This window comes from Leucoraja erinacea, chromosome 29 (assembly GCF_028641065.1).
Source record: "Leucoraja erinacea ecotype New England chromosome 29, Leri_hhj_1, whole genome shotgun sequence".
In the NCBI taxonomy this organism is placed as follows: domain Eukaryota; kingdom Metazoa; phylum Chordata; class Chondrichthyes; order Rajiformes; family Rajidae; genus Leucoraja; species Leucoraja erinaceus.
Window position 1 is genome coordinate 17,027,873 of NC_073405.1, and position 23,316 is coordinate 17,051,188.

Consider the following 23,316-nt stretch of genomic DNA (forward strand, 5'->3'; position numbering starts at 1 on the left):
ATAACAATGCATGCCAGCGTCGAGAGAACCAAGCCAATGCACCGTGGCTGCACTGAAGCAGCAAGCTACAAAGTAAAGTACAGTAACAGATATTTCATTGTTACAATGAATGAAGGTGGACGCTAATATGATGCGGACCAAGATACGTGTGATGTGGACTGAGGAATCACAAGCCAAAAAGTATAAGATCATATCCCCATAGCTGAGGTGACATTCAAAAGCTGTGCAGAAAAATTGCTGATCACAATTTAGACCCTTGTTGACTTTAGAATGCTATTGCATTCAGAGTTTTCATGTGTCTGCTGTCCTCAGCTGTTCTGCCAAAGGAACATCATCTCAGTCGCTGAGCTCATCAGTTCAATGTTCTCGACTTAACAAGATTTGAGATTAAATACAAAACAACAAGATTCTAACTGATGAACACGGGGTGAACTATCAGGCAGAGGTTGGCATGGAATGAAAGAGAACGTAAGGAAATGAAGCACTAGATGTACTCTGCCAAGAATCTCCTTTCAATGAGACATGGATTGATCTTATAATATATTTAATAGTCATACAGTCCTAGAGCTAAGCAGCATGGAAATGGGCCCTTTGGCCCAACAAATCCATGCAGACCAAGTTGGCATTCTGGACTAGTCACAATTGCCCTCAAAACCATTCTTATACATAAATCTATTTAAAATAGGGATATCTATTTTAAAAGTAGTGATTATATCTGCATTTATAGCTTCCCCAAGCAGCTTGCTTCAGATAGAAAAAGGCATTATTTTAGGAAGGAGGTGAGGTGAAATTTCTTTAGTCAGAGGGTGGTCTTCTTTCATGTGGCGTGCACAGCCTAAAGTTGTAGGACAACTTGTTCTATTTGATCTTCCGTTTGTGCACGTCAAGTTGATTGCATTAGTCGGAACAGGGCTAACGACGTGAAGGTTGCAATCTTCCACCCCGTCAGAGGGTGGTGAATCTGTGGAATTCTTTGCCACAAGACTGTGGAGGCCAAGTCAGTGGATATTTTTAAGGCAGAGATGGATAGATTCTTGATTAGTACATATGCCAGTGGTTATGGGGAGAAGGCAGGAGAATGGGGTTCAGAGGGGGAGATAGATCAGCCATGATTGCATGGCGGAGTAGACTTGATGGGCCAAATGGCCTAATTCTACTCCTATCCCCTATAGAGACTACTTTTGAGTGAAAAAGTTAACTCTTTCAAATCTCCCCCCTCACCCTAGAAATTGCCCTCTAGTTTTAGAATCCTTGACGCTGGGGGGGGACAAGACTGTAAGTGTTCAAGTTATCCATCCCCATCATTTTTGTATGCTTCTATAAGGTCACCCCTCAGCCTCCACCCTCCAAAGAGAAAAATCCCAGCCTATCCAACCTTTCTCTATAACTCAAACGAAAATGATGACAACTTTGCCAAACACCACCTTCACCACCCTCTCCACCTTCATTCTCAGAGAACCATGCACCTGTTCTCCTCGATCTCCACTGTCCCTGTCCAGGGCTCTACCATTTAGGTAGTGTAAGTCCTGCCCTGACTTGACATATCAAAGTGCAATGCCTCACACTCGTAGCATTTCTTGGTTTCTTGGTTTCTTGGTCCTTCAAAATATTCCAAATGGAATTTAAACTGGAGGTGGTGAAGGGAGGGCTTAAGCCAGAAAGGGTTATTGGGAAGAAAGAGCTACTTTAAATTTAGTTGCATCTGGTTGGGTAACTATAGTTGGGTGGAGATTATTCCATGCTTTAATTGTGCGGGGGAAGAACGAATTGCTGTATACATCTGTCTTTGTAGCTGGGATCACAAATTGGATCGAATGCCCTCGTCTGCTCCTATTTGGTTTGTGTTTGGTGTAGGTCTTGTAGTCTATGTCGAGCTGACCATTTAACATTTTGTAAAAACAGGTCAAACGGTGAGCTTCACATTTGACATCTGTTGGCCCAACTGATCTAGACCCTGCTGTAAACTTTGATGTCCATCCTCACTGTCCACTTATACCACCAATTTGGCTGTCATCTGCTAATTTACAAAACAGTGTTAACTACATTATCGACAGAAGGAACTGCAGATGCTGCAATCTTAATGCCCCTGTCCCACTTAGGAAACCTGAACGGAAACCTCTGGAGACTTTACGCCCCACCCAAGGTTTCCGTGCGGTTCCCGGAGGTTGCAGGTGGTTGCTGGAGGTTGCAGGTAGTGGAAGCAGGTTGGGAGACTGACAAAAACCTCCGGGAACCTCCAGGAATCGCACGGAAACCTTGGGTGGGACGCAAAGTCTCCAGAGGTTTCCGTTCAGGTTTCCTAAGTGGGACAGGGGCATAACGCAGAACATGAAGTGCTGGAGTAACATGGATCACGAGGGGAATTGATAGGGTGAGTGGGTGAGAGTGAGTGCACAGAGTCTTTTACCTAGACTAAGGGAATCAAGCAACAGAGGCAATTGGTTTAAGATGAGCAAAATATTTAAATCAGAACCTGAGAGGCAACTTTTTCTTTCAGAGGTTGGTGAGTATAAGGAACAGGTTGCCAGAGGAGGTAATAACAGCATTTAAAAGACGCCTGGACAGCTACATGGATAGGAAAGGGTTAAAGGGATTGGGGTCAATTGCAGGCAAGTGAGACTTGCTTAGATGGGGCATCTTAGTCAGCATGGCCGAGTTGGGCTGAAGGGTCTGTTTCCGTGCTGCATGACTCTAAAACACTGAAAATCCACTCTCCGATTATCTGGAAATCTGATAATTCAGCATGTGTGACTGGTGAGGTAATGGAATGAGACAAATGGTGCAGCTGCCCAACTGATGCATTTAGAAAAAGCACATTTCATTACCTGTGATCCACAAGTGATGTTTGTTACACTCCCCATCCACTTGCCTCCTCCACTGATCACTCCAGCCTTGGTTACCATCTCCACTCTTCTCTTCCCCACCCCATGCATCTGCCTCCTTACCTGGATTCAACTATCACCTGTCTGCTTTGCTCCACCCTCTGCCTCACCTCATCCTACCGGCTATTTCCCCTCATTTCCATGTCTGAAATGTCATCTGTCCTTTTTCATTTCCTTCCACTGATGCTCACTTCACAGAAGAAAACTGGTGAAGGACCTCAGCGGGTCAAGCAGCGTGTTCAGTTTTAGTTTATGTCACCTGTACCGAGGTACAGTGAAAAGCTTTTGTTGCGCGCTGACTAATAAGAAAACAACAAAACTTTTCACTGTGTCTCAGCATGACAAGAAACAAAACTGAACATGCTGCCTGACCTGCTGAGTTCTTTCAGCAGTTTTCTTCAGTGGAGTACGTGTGAAACTACAAAATGACAGAATCGGATTACTCTTTTCTGGAGAGTTAGCACTGTTTGATTTAAAAAAATGTACGCCTGGCTATAAATTGTTCTGGTATCAAAAGGTGCAGCCTTATTTTTAATGAATTGTGGGTTTTTTTTTGTGCAGTTATAGGACACACATGGTTTAAATTAAACTAGGCCATTCATGGCCAAAATGAAATGCACAGTTGTTTATTGAGAATATTGAAATAAAGAGACAGATGAAAAGATTGCCAGCAGCTTTTATTAATTTCCACAATCCATTGCCTCGAAGCCATTTGATTAATATTGTAATTTAGAACTGCTATTAACAAGGCACAATTAGATTGCCTTTAATGTCACACTGCAGGTTTTGTAGAAGCTGATACCCCCCCCCCCCCCCCCCCCCCGCACAGTTTCATTTTGAACAGACTGCTAAAGCAACATCATAAAATGAATAAGCAACTGCAAAAGAATTTGCACCATTTTTCAGGCCGTGTTCTGAAGTTCTGGTTAAATGCTGGTGCACTTACATTACTGGATAGACCATATAATTGGTTATTCCACAAAGATTGCGCCTGTTCCTTTGCATTTTAATGTAGCCCTTGTCACCCCAGCTCAATCCCCAGCTGAAAAAATGAGAAATAACCTGGTGTTAACATCACAGTTTTGTTAAGATGGTAAACTCAAAGAAGTTGCACAAGATGTTGACGAGGTTGCATTTTGACTATTTTAGTTTAGTTTAGTTTAGAGATACAGCGTAGAAACAGGCCCTTTGGCCATCCGAGTCCGCGCTGACCAGCAATCCCCGCACACCAACACTATCCTACACACACTATGGACAATTTACAATTTTACCAAGCCAATTAACCTACAAACCTGTACGTTTTTGGAGTGTGGGAAGAAACCAAAGTTCCTGGAGAGAACCCACGCAAGTCACGGAGAGGACATTCAAACTCCATACAGATAGCACACTTAGTCAGGATCAAACCCAGGTCTCTGGCACTGCAAAACAGCAATTCTACTGCTGTACCACCATACTGCCGTTGTTTTTTGGTACCTTGCTTGGTCAGCTTGCTATAAGCAGGAAAGTGTGCAGAAAAATGTATGAGGATGTTGCCCGCCCTTGAGGGCGTGTGAGCTACAGACAGAGGTTCAGCAGGTTAGAGCTTCCTGCCTTTGAGTGCAGGAGGCTGAGGGATGTCCTTTATAGTGGTGAATAAAATTAAGAGGGGAATAAATTGGGTGAATGCACAGAGTCGTTCTCCAAGGATAGCAAATTCAATAACTAGAGGGCATAGGTTTAAGGTGAGAGGGGATAGATTTCTTTGGAAACTGAGGGGCAACATTTCCACACAGAGTGTGCTGGGTATATATGGAGCAAATGCCAAATGAAGTGGTTGAGTACAATAATATTTAAAAAAGTACTTGGATAGGTATGTAGATAGGAAAGGGTTTGATGGGTATGAGCCAGACATGGGCAAATGGGACCAGTTTGGATGGGGCATCTTGTTCGGCATGGGCAAGGTGGGCCACTGGGCCTGTACCTGTGGAGTATGACTGTAAGTGGTCTTTTATACATTGTATGTGAGGATTTTGACCGGCTATGATTGGGATCTTAAAAATATTGTCAAGGCACTTTTGAGTTATATTGCTGGTCAGAGCTAAATAATTAGAACAGATGTGTCTGTGGAGGCAATATACTGTAGTTGCAACATGTGGGAGCTGGTGACCCCAGTGTAGTTTCACAATGACTGTATCTGCAGTGAGTGTTGGCACCTTGTGGAATTTGGGCTTTGGGTCAATGAACTCACGTCCAATCTTCATACGCTGTGACACATCAAGATGCGGGACATGATATGGGCGATGCTGAGGTTTCCGTGAGTGGGAATGTTGCAAATGAGGGAACAAATTCCAAAAATAAGGGAACTGTCTTTAAAACTGAGGATCTGCTTCTTTCATAGGATGGTAAATCTGTGGAATTCTCAGAGGACTGCGGAGGCTAGGTCAATGGAGGTATTTAAAGATGGGGTAGATATATTTTTGACAGAATGGGGAATCAAAGGCAATAGGCACTGCACAGAATGCCTGGGCAGGTCAACCGTGATCATATTGAATGCCAGACAGACTTGAAGGGGCAGGCGGTCGACTCCAGTAACAATGTCCTTGTGTTTTTGTTTCAAATGTTACTGCTCCATTCAGCCCTTGTTTCCTGGACTTCAACCAACAATTATAACACAAGGCAAGAACAAGAAGGCAGATTATTATCTGAATGGTGTCAGATTAGGAAAAGGGGAAGTGCAACAAGACCTGGTACATCAAGCATTGAGAGAAAGCATGCAGGCCCAGCAGGCAGTGAAGAAAGCTAATGGTATGTTGGCCTTCATAGCGAGAGGATTTGAGTATAGGAGCATAGAGGTCCTTCCGCAGTTGTACAGGGCCCTGGTGAGACCACACCTGGTGTATTTTGTGCTGTTTGGGTTTCCTAATTTGGGGAAGGACATTCTTGCTATTGAGGGAGTGCAGCATAGCTTCATGAGGTTAATTCCCAGGATGGTGGGACTGTCATATGAAGAAAGAATGGAATACTGAGCTTGTATTAACTGGAATTTAGAAGGATGAGAGGGAATCTTAGAGAAATATATAAAATTATTAAGGGGCTGGACACGTCAGATGCAGGAAACATGTTCCCGATGTTGGGGGAGCCCTGAACCAGGGGCCACAGTTTAAGAATAAAGGGTAGGTTATTTAGAACTGAGATGAGGAAAAACGTTTTCACCCAGAGAGTTGTGAATTTGTGGAATTCTCTGCCTCAGAAGACTGTGGAGGCCGATTCACTGGATGCATTCAAAAGAGAGTTAGATAGAGCTCTTAGGGCTAGCAGGAACAGAGTATTGATGTGGATGATCAGCCATGATTAGATTGAATGGCGATGTTGGCTCGAAGGGCTGAATGACCTGCACCAATTTTCTGTGTATCTATGTACATCACATATTTGTACTATCCATCTCATCCAACCTTGCTACCTCTCGGTGACCCTTTCGATAACTTACAGTACTCAATCATACGGTAAACAAAAATGCTGGAGAAACTCAGCGGGTGAGGCAGCATCTATGGAGAGAAGGAAATAGGCGACCTTTTGGGTCGAGCCCCTTCTTCAGACCTTCGCTCCATAGATGCTGCCTCATCTACTGAGTTTCTCCAGCATTTTTGTCTACCTTCGATTTTCCAGCATTTGCAGTTCCTTATTAAACACTACTCAACCATACTGTGACTCTCTGTGATGCCAATGATTATTTCCTCCATTCCAATCCAATATTGACAGCACAAATCCATCCCTAAACTAAAACAGAAAGTGATGGGAATACTCAGCCAGCCGTATCCATGGAGAGGGAAATACTCAGCCAGGCAATATTCGGCTTGTACTCGCTAGAATTTAGAAGATTGAGGGGGAATCTTATAGAAACTTACAAAATTCTTAAGGGGTTGGACAGGCTAGATGCAGGAAGATTGTTCCCAATGTTGGGGAAGTCCAGGACAAGGGGTCACAGCTTAAGGATAAGGGGGAAATCCTTTAAAACCGAGATGAGAAAAACTTTCAGGACCAAGATGAGAAAAACATTTTTCACACAGAGAATCTCTGGAACTCTCTGCCACAGAAGGTAGTTGAGGCCAGTTCATTGGCTATATTTAAGAGGGAGTTAGATGTGGCCCTTGTGGCTCGAGGGGCCGAATGGCCTACTCCTGCACCTATTTTCTATGTTTCTATGTACCCATGGAGAGGGAAATAGAGTTAATATTTCAGATTGATGACATCAGAAAAGGTTTGTGATAAAACAAGTTTTAAGATGCTGAATAAATGGAGAAACCAAAGAGAGAATAAAAGGGAAGGTTTTAATGGAGTGGAAGCTAAATAAATGAAAGATTGCTATTGTCATGGGAATTGTAAATGCTGAATAATGATCTGAGCTTACCAAAGAAACACTGAAGGATTGCTGGAAATTTGAAATATAAATCCAATAAATGCTGTTATCTGAAATTGTTGAGTCTGGCAAAACTGCTCGAACCAGTTAATGTTTGTTGAGTTTACATTGAGCTTCATTGGAAGAGTGCAGATGGTCAAGGATAGAGGGTTTAGGGGGGGAGGGGAGGGAGGGGGATGGGAGGGGAGGGAGGGGAAAAAGAGGGGAGGGGAGAGAGAGGGAGGAAGAGAGGGGAGAGAGAGGAGGGAGAGAGAGGGGAGAGAGAGGAGGAGGGGAGAGAGAGAGGAGGGGGGGGGGAGGAGGGGAGAGGAGAGGGGAGAGAGAGAGAGAGAGAGGGGAGAGAGAGGGGAGGGAGAGGGGGAGGAGAGAGGGGGGGAGAGGGGAGAGAGAGAGGGGAGAGAGAGGGGAGAGAGAGGGGAGAGAGAGGAGAGAGGGGGAGAGAGAGGGAGAGAGAGGGAGAGAGAGGGGGAGAGAGGGGGAGAGAGGGGGGAGAGAGGAGGAGAGGGGGGGAGAGAGGGGAGAGAGGGGGGAGAGAGGGGAAGGAGAGGGGAGGAGAGAGGGAGCAGGAGAGAGAGAGAGAGAGGGGGAGAGGGAGAGAGAGAGGGGGAGGAGGAGAGGGGGGGGAGGAGGAGGAGGGGAGGAGAGGAGAGGGGGAGAGGAGAGAGGGGGGAGAGGAGGGAGAGGGGGGAGAGAGGGGGGGGGGGGGGGGAGAGAGGAGGGGGGGGGGGAAGGAGGGAGGAGAGGGGGGAGAGGAGAGGGGAGGGGGGAGGGGAGAGAGAGTGCACTTTTACTTCAACCCAAACAATCATTAGCAGTGCATTTTACTTCAACCCGAACAACCATTAGCATTGCGTTTTTACATCAACCCAAACAACCATTTGCTTACCATTTTTTCTTCAACCCAAACAACTATTAGCAGGGGGAGGGGGGGGGAGGGAGGGGGGGGGAGAGAGGCGGGGGGGTGAATGGGGGGGGAGAGAGAGAGTGGGTGGGAGAGGGAGGGGGAGAGGGAGAGGGAGGGGGTACAGTGCACTTTTACTTCAACCCAAACCCAAACAACCATTTGCAGGCAGTGCTTTTTTTTTACCATATTTTCATTTTAATTTACTAACATATTTTCATTTTCAAACCAAATTAAGGGGGGGGGTGAGAGGGGGGAGAGGAGGAGAGGGGGAGTAGAGGGGAGAGGGGGGGGAGGGGGAGGGAGGAGGAGGGGAGAGGGAGGAGGAGGTGGGAGGGGGGGGAGAGGAGGGAGGTGGGAGAGGAGGGAGGGGGGGGGGGGGAGGAGAGGGGGGGGGGGGGAGAGGAGCAGAGGGTGGGGGGAGGAGAGGGGGGGGGGGGGGGAGGGGGAGAGGAGAAGGGGGGGGGGGGAAGAGAGAGTGCCTTTTCACTTCAACCTAAACCCAAACAGCTGGTCAAGAACAGAGTTTTAGTAATATCGATTATCCAACTTTATCATTGACTCTTTACATCCACAGAAACATATTTCCTGGTATTCTTCATATTGTTACATAACCTATAACACCATTTAGCCCAAATTATTTATTTTATGTTTAATGTTCTATAAGAGCTTCATCTGTTTAAATATATATATTTCCAGTACCTCACATGCGTATCCAACTTCCTCTTAACTATAGATATTTAGGCATTCCTAAAGAGTGTACAGACTACTATTTCCATGCTTTAGATGAAGAAGTCCCATAAAATTCCCAGGATATATAAGTGATAAAACAATACTAAAGACCCTTAGATTTGTACATTTCCACAAAATGGAAACATATGCTCAGTCCTGATCATTCCTTTTACGTTCTTAAAGATTGCTTTCAGATCACCCTAATTTCTGTCTGCTATTCAAAAGACCTTTGCCAGCTTCTTCTGATAAACATATTTCATAGTTATTTTATCATGCCGCTGAATCCTTTCTCTGCTGTTTCAGAATGCTAATCAGTTTCCCTCCAGCACGAACATTAAAGGGAGTTTAGCCACTGACCCCACAGATCATTGATCTTGCATCTGTGAGGGTTCATACCTGTTTTTAATAAGCCAAAATCTTTTTCCCCTCTGTCTGCCATATCCAACTGCTAGCACAGCATGGTTCACATTTCTGTTGCTACATCTTCGATCGAAGTAGACTCCTGAAAGGAAAGATATATTTATTTAATTGAAACACGTATGATTGACGGCACATTGCACAAGTGATTGTTCGTTGTAATATCTTGGCATGCAATTATCATCCACTCTACAATTCTGTTAGTTTCTGAAGATTTCCATTATAAACCACAATGTTCATGTTTGTAATGAGGAATCCCAATATACATTTGCTGTGTTGAATCTGTGCCCTCCAACCTTTGCTCAGTATTCCACTTCCACTTTCCTTGGCCAATGCTCTAAGGGTTACCTTCTCCCGTGCACCTAACCAATTTCCAAATCACTGCAAAATTTGAAGACTGAAGGTGAACATATTTTTTCAATCTTTTTCAGGGGATTAGCCAGTCGGGGGATCTCAGCAAAGAAGCCAGGAATGAGAAGGCCGCTCAGTGCCCAGCTCATACTCCAGCTGTCTCATGCACCATTTGACCTGCATTCAAACAAGACAATTTGTGGAAAAATGAATATTCTTTTGGACTCTTTGCAAAATGCTTGACCCTGATAATGTTTTTTTTTTCAAAATCTAGAATGTGAAAAGGCCACTCGCTATATTGTTCCGTGATACATTTATTGTTTAGATTCATTCTGGTTGATGTACATGTTGGTGAAACACAGGAGAAACCTTTCAACCTTTTCATAACTGTTAGTGGCATGAGCAAGGGGTGATAAACCCTGAAGGGGTGTAAGGGCAATATGATTTCCATTAAAAAATATTCAACAGAAATTGTTAATGAAATGCAAGTTGACAGAAGAAGTATGTGCCAATGTATGATATTTAATATTAAAAAAAGACAAAAGTGCCTGACTAACTCAGCGGATCAAGCAGCGTTTCTGGAGAACTTGGATGGAGGGGGCGTGGGGGTCGGGAGATGAATGCTGGAAGAGAGACCACGATCAGTCTGAAGAACGATCCAAACCCATGTTCTTTAGAGATGTTGCCTGACCAGTTGAGTTACTCCAGCACTTTGTGTCTTGTTCCTTGTTTCTCTGATATTTAATATAATGCTTGGAATGGATAATATAAATTTCCTACCTTGTTTGTAATATTGGAAGGATCGGCGACTTGCATCAATGGCAACTGCAATTGGTCCAATTTGCGCCACTCCACGTGCTAAACGACTTTCACTTTTTGCGAGTGAGCGGTATTTACGAATTTTGGCAGCTATCATATCACCCCTAAATCTGCAGGTTCCTTGCTAATTGATAAATGGATCATTAGAATGTCAAGTTTATGCACACCCACGACAGTTCTCAAAGTGTCAGACATATTTACTTTAGAGATACAGCGTGGAAACAGTCCTTCAGCACATCGAGTCTGCATCGACCAACGAACACCCGTACATGCTATGCTACACACAAGAGACAATTTACAGAAGCCAATTATCATACAAATCTGTATGTCTCTGGAATGTGGGAAAAAACCAGAGTAATCTGGATAAAACTTATGTGTTCACAGGCCGCATGTACAAACTCCATAAAGGCAGCACTCATTGTACAGGCGTCTGGCGCTGTACGGCCCAGACTCAACCTCTGCGCCACTGTGGCACCCCAGTTGCAAGGAATTTTATGAGGTCTTCAGCTTTCAGGCTGATGAGGTTCTTCAGAAATTGAATGTACAACTTTTGTTAGCATGTTCAATTGCAATGGGAAACAGTGCCAGCCTTAATCCGATTGGACCGATTGCTCCCAATTGGGGCCCGCACCTAAGGCCTCAGCTCACACCCGTCTGCCCGGACCCCGCTCCTGCCGCCGGCCCTCTCCCTCTCTTCTCTCCTTCCCTTCCCTCTCCCCCTTCCCTCCCTCCCTCCCGCCTTTCTCTCCTTCCTCTCTCTCTTTTCCCTTCTATCCTTCCCTCCACCCCTTCTTTCTCTCCTTCCCTCCCTCCTTTCTCTACTTCCCTTCTCTCCTTCCCTCCCACACACACACAGACATAATGCACAGAAAACTAACACACACATCATGCGCGCGCGCGCACACACGCACACGCACACACACACACACACCTAAGTTAGGAAGGCGTAGAAGCCCAAAGGGTGGGATGGGGCTGAAGCCCAAAATGTAATGCCTGGACTGGGTTTTCGCCAATGGTTATTGGTTTTCCAGGATCTATTTAATTCAATTCGTGTTTTTTTTTGTCATTTCACAGTCACTAAAACAAGTGATATTGTAACTATATACTTTTCAGAGGTGATCTACACATTTTGTTTGATACTCTGGTAGGCTTACATGTATACAATTTTATATTAGAATGTAGCTTAGATGTGTTTGGTCCATTAATTCGCATGCTCTTTTTAAGCACACATTTTGATTACTTTCCATTCTACCATAGAGATTTAAAGTCTATAATTGACTTTATTTATATTTCTATGATTCTACAGATCTTGGCTGGGGCTCACCAAAGTTGTTCCCAATTGGGTCCCACACCTCCTAAGGCCGGCCCTGATGGGAAAATTGAGAACAAGGCAAAAATTTAAGGGGCTCCTTATAGAAATATATTGGCCAACATGCTTCCTAGGATTCCCCAAAGTTGCTATTAGTATAGCTCAGAATCGCAGAGAGGATTCAGTGCAAGGAAAAGCACATTCAACAACTTATGGATACAAGGTCATAAGGTCATAAGGGATAGGAGTAGAATCAGACCATTTGGCCCATCAGGTCTACTCCTCCATTCAATCATGCCTGATCTATCTCTTCTTCCTAACCATATTCTCCTGCCTTCTCCCTATAACCTCTGACATGTGTAGCTCTACAACAAGAGGAGCTCACTCATTTGATTGCATATTTTACATACAATCTGGAAAGGACATGGAGCAGATAGCACTCTGATCTCAAAGTCTCCCTTGCAGTTGTGAGCTCAGTTTGCCTCTATGAAATCAGGCTGCATATCAGAGTATATGACAAGTTCCACAACTCACAAAATGCTGGAAACACCCAGCAGGTCCAACAGTGTCTGTGGAAAGAGAAACAGAATAAATGTTTCTGGTTCGAGACCATTTATTCTGATGAAGGGTCTTTGATCTGAAATGCTAACTCTTGTTTTTCTTTCCACATGCTGCCTGAATGCTGAGAATATGTTCTGAGTATTTTCAATTTTTTTAAATCAGATTTTCAACAGTTTTTTGATTTTTCATTTAGTGCTTATGCACACAGACAACAGTTAGTGCTTCTTCCATACATTCTCAGCAACCCAAGTTTGATCCTGACCTCTGATGCTCTCTGTGACCTGAATTCCCCTTGAGTGCTCTGGTTCCCTTCTACATCCCAAAGACATGCTGGTTGGTAGATGTTGCGAATTGCTCGTCAAATATGGTGCATTCAAGAAAAGTTGACCTTAAGTGACTGATGCACCACAGATCAAGGAATGTGGTGGCAGGGGAAATAAAATTTAGCAGCCGCAGTACCGGGCTGTTGAGCTAAAGTCCTGAATTCAAATCCCACCACAGCAGCTGGGGAAGTTAGATTTAATTAAAACATCTGCAACTTAAAGAAAATACTGACTTAGTTTGCAAGGTCCATGAACCTATAGGACTGCTGTACGATTGCAGCTGGGTCAAATATTCCTCAAGGGAAGAAATCTATCCTGACCCAGCAAAGTCGCCCAATGTGGTGGATTCATGGCAGTCTTCTCAGTTCAGTGACAATGAGAAAAGGGCAATTGATGTCAGAATTGGCAGTGACATGCTCATTGCATGAAATAATCAGTAAAAACAAAATATGTTATTTATCCCTCAACCAAGTAATGTATCTGATTAGAGAAGGTATTACTAGTCGGCCAAATGTAATGCTCTACAATCTAACACCATAAAATGTAATATGTTTTGAAAAGAGACTTACTCTTGCGGTGTATGGATACGTTTGTTCAGAGTTTATGCCACCTGCTTGTATCATCCAATTGTAGGCATTTCCCATAAGTCCGCCACGACATCCATGAGATCGACGGTCACAATCCAACAGGTTCTGCTCACTCAGAGAAATAAGTTTGCGATTTTTTCCCAACTGCCCCTCGAGGGCTCCAGTTGCACTGAAGGCCCAGCAGGAACCACATGCTCCCTGGTAATCACAAACACAGTCACACCAACGACAGTCCAATGTTAAAATCACATTAATGCCATCTCTGTTGAGATGGATTATAGAAATATACTGGTCCTCTTTCTTGGAAATGTACGGAGACCACCAAAGACAATGAGCATCAAAGGTCTGTGGGCAGTTCTTCATTGCTTGTATATTAGTAGTAGTAATAAAATGGTTTGTGATATTCATTAATGACTGGATACTTTGTATATTCCATTAGTTTAATTCTGGGAAGAGTAAAGGGCCTGTCCCACTTACGCAAATTTTTCGGCGACTGCGGCACCCGTCATAGGTCGTTGCAGGTCGGCGAAAATTTTCAACATGTTGAAAATTCGGTGGCAACCAGAAAGACACTACGACCCTTAGGGTGACTGAGGAGACGACTCACGACCATACAGACGACACCGTGGCGACATGTATGGTCGTGAGTAGTCGCCCAAAGAGTCATACCTTGTTCTGGTCACTGCTGGATTTTCAACGTTAAAAATTTGGTGCCGGCTGTCGCCAAAAAAGTCGCGTAAGTGGGACAGACCCTTTAGAGTGAAGATTCGATAAATTAAAATGATTATTCTAATGTATGTAGAACAATACGATATGTGTCACCAGAAAAGGGGCGTTTCTGTTTTACGGAGAAATTAATTTATGTGATTCTCAGCATTGTAACCCTTACAACACCCGAGGACTACCTGTATGCTACCAAAATGGTAAGCGAGAAATTATATTTAAGGGTCAGGTCTTTAATAAAATCTCAATATGTAGTCTAAAAAGTTATGATTTTTACTCTGCATGGATACTGGTTTTTATCTGTACTGACCATCAATCAGCCATTTACATAAATACTACGTACTGATGGTGCCTTGGGAGAACTTAGTGGATGAGGCTTATGAAAGGAAAACGTTTAGATATAGAGTTGGCAGCAGAAGTTGAGCAGCGAGGATGGAGAGCAAGAGTACGCCCGGTTGAGGTGGATTGTAGAGATTTCATAGCGAGATTGACTATGTTGCTATTTGGAGAGCTAGGAATTTGTGGACATAGTGTGAGTCAGGCCATAAAACAGATGTCAGAGGCAGCAAAGCAAGGCAGTAGGTGGATTTGGTGGAGAAGAAATAATGTCAGTTGGGGGCAGAAAGGAAACATGTGACATGCGGTGTGTGTATTTCTTTGTAATTGTTTGTGTAAGTGTATTCCAGGGTGGAAGATTGCAACCTTCACGTGGTCCGCCCCGTTTCGACGAATGCAATCAACCCGGCGTGCGCACTCAAATAAGATCAAATAGAACAAGTTGTCCTACAACTTTAGGCTGTGCATGCCATACGCAAGAAGAAGGAGAAAAAGTGTGATTCCGGTCTTATGCAAGGGTGATATGTGTGGTTTTGCAAGCTTATAGATGGGGTAGGATGTTGGAAATAGAATGCAGGTGTTAGAGGTGTTAGCATTTGTTAGAGTGAGCTATTTGGCTGCAGCTTCCTTTATTTATTAGATACATGTAGCATAGGTGGTGAGAGCTGGTATTGAGGAGGGTTGTTCTGGGATGTTAGAGCCAACTGTTGAGCCTTCTCGAAGTGTTGTGGGCTGAACACAATGAAATACCAGTGAAGGGAGGTGCCCAATTGATAACCCCAATGATATACTTGCATCAACAGGATTTTTTTCTTTTTAAACTAGTTAATATGCAGGTAGCTGTTTTTTGCATACAGAGTTATTTATTGTAAATTGGTTTATTTAGTTAGATAATACTTTGACTTTGGGCTTGGCTCTCTTAGTTGAGTGCTCATCCTGGAGTTGTAGCATGTATTTTGTGTTTTATTTATAATTTAAATCATTTATTCTCTCCACACTCTTATCAACTTCTCCCAGATTTTACCACTCACCAACACGCGGGGAAGTTTACAGTTGCCAATCCACATGTCTTCAGGATCTGGGGAGAAACCAGAGCACCCAGAGGCAATCCATGCAATAACTGGGGGAATGTGTAAAATTCACATTAGCAGCACCAAAGGCCAGAACCCTGGTCTCTAGTGCAGCAGTGAGGCAAAGGCTGAACTAGTCCACTGAAAAGTGTCAAGGTTGAGAACATAGATTCAGCCGCATTGAAGGTACAGACAAGTGTGGTAATTAATGATAGATTAGTGTTAAAGCACAAAACACTTGTGCCATAACACCAGGATAAGTGCTCAGCCAAGAAAACTAAGCCCAATGCCAAAGTAGTATCTAAACTGCCTGTACACACTCATGCTATAAGACAATAACCACCTCCATATTCAGTGATAAATTATCTGCATGATAACAAGCACATAAAATATAAGCGTGTAGATACCAGTATAATCATTGAGGTTATCGTGTGCTCCTCCCTTCACTGGTTGTTTTGTTGAAAGTGGTAGCACAAGTACATGAAGTGGCGAAGAAGACTTATGGGGACAATGTTGGAAAGAATAAAATAACTGGGATGTCATTTTACTGATTTATAAAACATTGGTTACACTAGAGTGCTGGTTTCTGATATTTACCTGGTTCTTTACTGGTGTAACTGCACCCTTTTTAATCCAATTGAAGGACTTAGGTAATTTGAAACTAATTTCATTATCATCATCATCATCATCATCATCAAGCTCATCGCGTTCTTCAATTTCTTCAGTGGAGTTTTCAGCTTCATTCATGACAAATCCATTCATTTGTTTATTAAACTCTTCGTTGGTCTAGGAAGCCAATGACATGGAGATTCATTACTGTAATGACTTACCTTGGAGAATATGTGCAAGGTGGATAGGAAATCTGCTGGGGTTACATTTTACCAGTATTTAGTTTACACTATCAGGAGAGGTTGGAGTATCAAACACACTCTGCACTCTTGATTAGTTCTAGACTGGAATCACATATTGTGATATTACATTGAGACAGACTGCAGAATCCAAAACAGGATCTATAAATTTGTATTATTGGTTTTAAACTAGCATTCATAATTCTCTTAAAATTCTCTTAAAACTATTTCAATAAAATGTGAAATTTGCAAGCAACTTTCTATATTGGCACTAACAAGCTTCCTCATGTCACACCACTCTGCGTCAGGAAAGGTAGTCATTACTGGTTGAATTTCTTGCATTATCACCACCTTTCCTTACAGATCTGCAATCAGGAATTTGCGTTTAATGGGCCGAGAGACAATCAGCTGCTGGGGGGGGGGGGGGGGGGGGGGATTCTGCTTCGAAAACTTAATAATTTATGAATTCCTGGGGAGAGGGTGGTGGTGGTGGTGAGGCACAGAGGGAGGAACCTATCCATGCTTATGATGTGGAACTGGGGTGCGGGGGGGGGGGGGCAAGAGCTGGCACATGAAAGGTGGATGTTGGTACTGAGCGAGGACATATGGCTGTGGGGTTGAGTCTTGGTGAGAACATGGTTGGAGAGCAGTCAAAACCTGAGGGTGAGCAGTGAGAGAGGCTCACACAGAACACCTGTTGAAGAAGAAGGCATACATTGAAGATATTTTGTAGTGCAACAATAAAATAGAGACACAAGAAAGTGCAGTTGCTGGAATCTTGTGCTGGCCAAATCTGACCGGAAAGAGACCCAATTGTGGAGGGAAATGGACAGTCGATGTTTTGAGTCGACTTTCTCTGATAGAGTAGGGGGGAGATGACCAGTAAAAAGAGGGGTGGGATGTGATAGGTACTGAGTAAGGACACATGACTGTGGTAGCGATTCTGGGTCAGACCATGGTCAAAAAGCAGGGGGGGGGGGGGGGGGGGGGGGGGGGGGGGCTGGGGGGGGGCTGGGGGGGGGGGGGGGTTGGAGGTGGGTGGGTTTTTTTGCAATTATAAATAATGTCTGCCATGGATCTGTTGCAAAGGTAGGCGAATTGCTGTGGATCAAGACTGTCTGGAAGTCGAGTGTTAGTCAGCCATGACTGGCCTCTTGGAGCACTTTATGACTGTGGATGTCAGTGCCACTGGATGGCAGTCATGATAAATAAGGCATATGGTACGCTTGGTTTCATAGGTCTGGGCATTGAATATAAAAGTCAGGAAGTCATGGTGCAGCTTTATAGGACTTTGGTTAAACCACCTTTATAATATTGCATGCCGTTCTGTTTGTCACATTAGAGGGAAGATTGGGAAGCTTTGGAAAGGATGCTGTGGAGCGTTGCCAGAATGGTGCCTGGATTAGGGGGTATTAGCTACAGGGAGAGGTTGGACTGAATTGAATTATTTTTGCCGGAAATCTGGAGGTTACAGAGTGAACTGATATAAAATGATGTAATACAGCTCTCTCAGTAATAGCATCACAGTAAATGACACCTCACACACACTTTTCGCGGGTTGTACGCACCAGATCTCCAAATTGGTTAATTCCCACAGTAAATGTGTGCTTCCCCATGGCGTACTCTCGGTTGTGCTGTTCAATGTAACTCAGAGCACTTTCCCAAATCATTCTCCTGCTGGTCTCCTCACCCTGAAAAAGAGACATGAAGGTAAAGTCATGCTTTTTCACCTTAATTGAATCTCACCTGCTGACCATTGCCCCACAGCCTCAGTGCTGTTGCAACACTGCCACATTGAGCTGTGCAGAATGCCAGTAATTCATCTCTGATAGCTGCATTGCCCAACAGGATTGCACGGCACTCACTTGTACACTTCCCTTTCTCTTAAAGCACAAGAAGACACAAGCAAAGACAGCCAAAGAGACGGGATCACATCATTCCAAAAGAGGAGACAGCAGCTGCCAGGCACTGATGAGTACATTGTGGAAGCTGTATCTGCAATGCAGTGGAAACTCTCACGTTTCCACAACTGCTTCTTCTCTCATCCCACAATCTGTTCTGATTTACAAGCAGCAGGTGTTGTAACCAATATCTTCTCACAATCTGCCCCCTCCACCCTCTTTCTTTCAGCAATGAAACTAGGCCAGGCAATCATAAAAGAGACAGTGGAAAGTTACAGTGAATTTACACTGTTACTTGATGTAACGTTTGGAGCTCCAGGCTCGGATGCTGATGCTGCTCCAAACCAAATAAACATTTTCAAGATACGATTGCTACCGGGAATAAAAGGTGCTTGTGGCTTCATTAATTTATTTTTAAGGATGTTGGCACCGCAGGCTTAGGCAGTGGTTATTATCCCTGAGAAGATGCGAGTGAGCTGTAGTAGTCCTCACACCAGCCAGTGCCGACTTATCCTGAACAGCTTGAGTCCTGTTAGTTATTTAGCTCAGATTTGCTCCGTTGTGTTCTAACACTCTCCGTGATCCTCTACCTTCATGGTCAGGTAGAACCTTCCACTACTGAGCCTATCAGGGATGTAATGTGTGTAAAGGAATGTAGGGCCAGCACAAATACAGCACAAACCCATTAATTGAGTTTAAATCCAATTTGGATTTTTTGATTCAAGTTTGATTTGGAGTGCTGAGTTTGACAATGAGCCACTGTGGTAATTGGCATCAATGGGAAAGGAGAATGTTAGACCAGTGGTAAATGGAAAATGAGAGCAGTACATTTCAATGAGTTGGTCACTGACAAACTGGTTTGAAAGAGACTGACTAAATTGCCTTTTTCCTCCTGACATACATCAGAGTAGGTTTGTGTTTGAAACCACATTCTATTTTACCTCTGCATACTGCCTGGAGTACTGTAATTTCCAGTTCTCCCATTCTTCATCCAAATTTGAATTGAGCTTGTCGTCTGAGGCAACGACCAGAATAGACCCCACCACAATTCCCAGAAATAATGGGAACTTCATTCTGGACCACCTAAAGGAACAAAAGAAATAGCATTATATTTTGACTGAGCCATGTTCATTAATAATGAAAGTAGTTGTTTGTAAAATCACTCTGAATGGGGAGCAATGGTACTGATATCATTGCTTCCATAACTCTCATACATTTGCTTCTGAGTCCTATTAAACAGAAAAATATGAACACATGATTTCTGGATTAGCATTAACTTCCCTTCCACTTTACTTAAATACTGTCCAAATTTAACATTATTTATCCAAAATAATAAACTATGAAGAAAACAAAAATTACTTACTAAATGTTACTTATTATTACTTACTAAATTACTTACTAATATGGAAACCCCAGCATATCTTTCAAGGGGCAGTTAACGGGTGAATTAGGAGACTTCCCATGACTATTTGACATTGAGCTCTCAACCCTCTAGTTTGGGTAGACATGAACAAGAAGGACTGAGGTTGGAGGGATATTAAGATTGCCCCCGGCTAGAGATTGTGGGGAGGAGTTTTGGGAAGTTGATGACCAATGCCCCTGTCCCACTTAGGAAACCTGAACGGAAACCTCTGGAGACTTTGCGCCCACCCAAGGTTTCCGTGCGGTTCCTGGAGTTTGCAGGTAGTGGAAGCTGGTAGGGAGACTGACAAAAACCTCCGGGAACCGCACGGAAACCTTGGATGGGGCGCAAAGTCTCCAGAGGTTTCTGTTCAGGTTTCCTAAGTGGGACAGGGGCATTACTTACCTGGTTTCCACCATACCATACACCAAGTCTCCCCAGTCCTGTACTACATCTGCCAAGCAATTGTATATGTTTCAGTTTAATAGTAATAGCTTACTTTTAGAGATGCCGCATGGAAACAGTGCCTTGGCCCACCGAGTCCACCTTGACCATTGGTTACCCCTTCATACTTGTTCTATGTTATCTTACTTTCTCATCCACTCCTCACACACTGGGCACAACTTTGCAGAGACCCTTTAAGCTACAAACCTGCACGCCCTCAGGAGGTGGGAGAAAACTGGAGCACCTGGAGGAAACCCATGCTGTACCGCACAGGGAGAACATGCAAACTCCACACAGCGAGTACCTGAGGTCATGATTGAACCCAGGTCTCTGGTGCTGTGCAGTAGCAGCTCTACTAGACGTGCCACTGTGCCAACCTTGAGAAATCTTATTACTTCCAAAACTGTGAAACTCTGGCCTCGTTGTCTGATTGCCATAGAACAGTCAGTTCATTTTTTTCATCTAATATCATCCTTTTCTGACTTTGTTTCATGTGATTCTAGTCCCAAAGGAAGTGGGCAATATATATGACTTCATCCTGAGAATGCGTCTTAAAAAGCTTCCCCAGGGATGAGAGAAAGGAATGTGTCCCATAAACACTGGATAAGCCTCCATTACCAATGACTACCTTTGACTAGAATCTGGAACCAGCCATGACAATATCACAGATAAAGGTTTAAGGTACAAGCTGGGCACTTTGAGACGAATTACTCACTTTTTGACCCCTCAGCCTTTCCAAATAATGACCATAGCCATGGAAGGTGCAGCATGTAGCTGCATCAAGAAAAAGGCCCCAAGGAAGGAAGGCTTTGCATGATTGTTTTGCTCACCACTAGACTCAGCTTCACATCACTCCATCTGGTCATTCGCTGCAGAATAAAGTATAGCCAGGACTTGCAGACAATTACCAAAGTTATGGGAATTCTAGCATCAAGATAGATTGGGCAGCAATATCTTAGATTCATAGAGTCTTTGACCCAACTTGCCCACACTGCTTAAATGTTGGGATAGTTCATGTCTCAACTATCTCCTCTGGCAGCTTGTTCCATACACACGCCACCCGTTGTATGAAAAAGTTACCCTTCGGATTCTTATTAAATCTATTCCCCTTCACCTTGAACCTATGTCGTCTGCTCTTCGAATCCCCTACTCTGAGCAAGAGACTGTGTATCTACCAGATCTATTACTCTCATGTGTTTTATACACCTCAATTAGATCACCCCTCACCCTCCTGCGCTCCAAGAAATAGAGTCTCCAGTCTACATAACCTCTCCCAATAGCTCAGACCCTCTAGTCCTGGCAATATCCTCATAAATCCCTGTACCCTTTCCATGACAACATAAACAACAATACTTCCAAGCCATATTCCACCTCCATTCTGTGTGTTTGAATTGGTGCGTGACCCAACAGCATTCTGGAAACATCTTCATCCTAAGCAATTCAAATAAATGACCCTTGAAAGCAGTCTTAAGGCAAGCATTAGCAAACATTAGCATTGGATTAGCAAACTCACCTTGGTATGATGTTGCCCTTGATGAAGTTTCTACAAACATTGGGCGTATCCCCATTTATATACATGTGCCGCATCCCTGGATCCGCCCCCACTTCCTCACTGATTGGGAAACCTACAGAAGTAACGTCACATTTTTCATGACTTGCAAAGCAATCCTGAAAACTCAAATTCCTCTTCGTTAAGGGAAAACTTTAAAAAAAAGTATGAGATATTATCCTTTCTTTTACATATTAATTGTGAATATTTTTTTTGTTTTCCTTGATATCAGGGCAGGGCATATTATAGAAGTGCTTGGGTATCATTGCCAATTGCTCAGATCTTCGATACGCTTTCAGTTGACCTAGATGTGCTCCTGATGTGTCCCATACTAACGAGGAGATTAGTAGGAATAAACATTAGAAATCTCGCTCCTTTCCACCATTCTCTGTGCTATGGGTCAATGCTGGGTTCCAGGTGTTTGAGAACATGGTTTTAAAATGTTCCTCTTTTTATTGACTTACCATTTTGCAGCACTGGAGATTGGAGTAATCCAGACAGCCCCCCCATTGCAATTCTCAACACTGAGAAGGAAAAGTTGCTGAAATTATATTTACTTCAATGTCCCCACTGTTCAGGTTTATTGTGGACTAAAACACCATACGCTATCTCCCATTCATTAGAGCTTGACCTGGATGGCAACATAGAACATAGCAAAGCCCAAGAACAGGCCCTTCAGCCTACAATGTCTGTGCCAATCAGAGTACCAAGACCAATACTTCAGTCTGAAGAAGGGTTCCGACCTGAAAAGTCAGCCATTCATTTTCTCCAGAGATGCTACCTGACCCGCTGAGTTACTACAGCATTTTGTGTTCATCTTTGGTATAAACCAGCATCTGCAGTTCCTTTCTACACGTTGCTTGGATGATGATTGTCAGTAGACAGATTAGGCTGTAATTAGCCTATTTAAATTTCGCCTACTTTTTGCCGACTAGAAATAACTGGGCAGGTTTACACAATGTTGGGTAGTTGACGGTGTTGTAACTGTAAAGGAACAGCATAGTTGTAAGTGCAGCTCGTTCTAGAGTGTAGATATTTATTGAAGCACTTGCTTATGGGATATTTGGTGAGAGGAGACATGATAGGGTTTGAGGTAAATGTTGAGCACTTCAAGGTCAACTCCTTGCTGCTTATAAACCACAACGTGGTCACTTCTGATGAATCAATCTTGGCAGTGGGACTAAATATACCCAGGGATTGTGAAGGGGTAGCCTGGTATGTTGTATTTAAAGAATGATTCTGAGGGAACAATGAGGTCAGGCTAGTCCGTGTAGATCTATAGTCCCCTAATGGTTGTAAGCTGGACTTTGCAAGGTTAATTGTGTTGGGAGTGACTTTGCCATGTCTGTATTTGGGTCAATGCAATGTGATCTGTTTGGTTTTATCTATTTTCTGCAGCAATAATGGTACCAATATGTGACTTATGCCCTTTAAGAGTCAAGACCATTGCAATGGGTCTGGGGTTACATACAGATCAGGGTAAGGATTAGAGTAAACTTTATGAATGTTTAATGTGTTTAAATATTGGGAAATCATGACCAAAATTCCAATTCACTCTCTTACAATTTTTACCTGACCACAAAACCAGAAGATATGAATTTGCTCAAATGTGTTTCTCAATCATTGTTACCAATAAATGAAATGGAGAAGCTGAGGACAGTTAAGAAAGAAACAGACTTTGTGGGATCATGGAATAATACACCACATAATACATATGATTAAAGATATGAAATGAGAATGCTCATCGATTCTAACTTAATAGAAA

The 23,316-nt window shown here is 43.5% G+C and overlaps 1 protein-coding gene across 1 annotated transcript; it reads right to left on the reverse strand.

The window, feature by feature from the left end:
• Positions 1 to 3,541: 3,541 nt before the first annotated feature.
• On the reverse strand, positions 3,542 to 21,622 carry LOC129711259 (procathepsin L-like). Its single transcript, XM_055658785.1, has 8 exons — positions 21,516 to 21,622; positions 19,098 to 19,239; positions 17,824 to 17,946; positions 16,005 to 16,193; positions 13,261 to 13,476; positions 10,460 to 10,622; positions 9,308 to 9,413; positions 3,542 to 3,924 (listed from the first exon to the last, which is right to left on the reverse strand). The coding sequence occupies exons 1-8, from the start codon at positions 21,587 to 21,589 to the stop codon at positions 3,825 to 3,827; spliced, it is 1,113 nt and encodes a 370-aa protein (XP_055514760.1). The 5' UTR covers positions 21,590 to 21,622; the 3' UTR covers positions 3,542 to 3,824.
• Positions 21,623 to 23,316: the final 1,694 nt, after the last annotated feature.

Coding starts and splice junctions, on each gene's coding strand:
- LOC129711259 (XM_055658785.1), bottom strand. CDS start 21,589: ATGCGGCACATGTATATAAATGGGGATACGCCCAATGTTTGTAGAAAC. Junction 10,623..13,260: donor CGTATCCATACACCGCAAGA/GTAAGTCTCTTT, acceptor TTTATCAATTAG/CAAGGAACCTGCAGATTTAG. Junction 9,414..10,459: donor CTTCCAATATTACAAACAAG/GTAGGAAATTTA, acceptor CTTTCCTTTCAG/GAGTCTACTTCGATCGAAGA.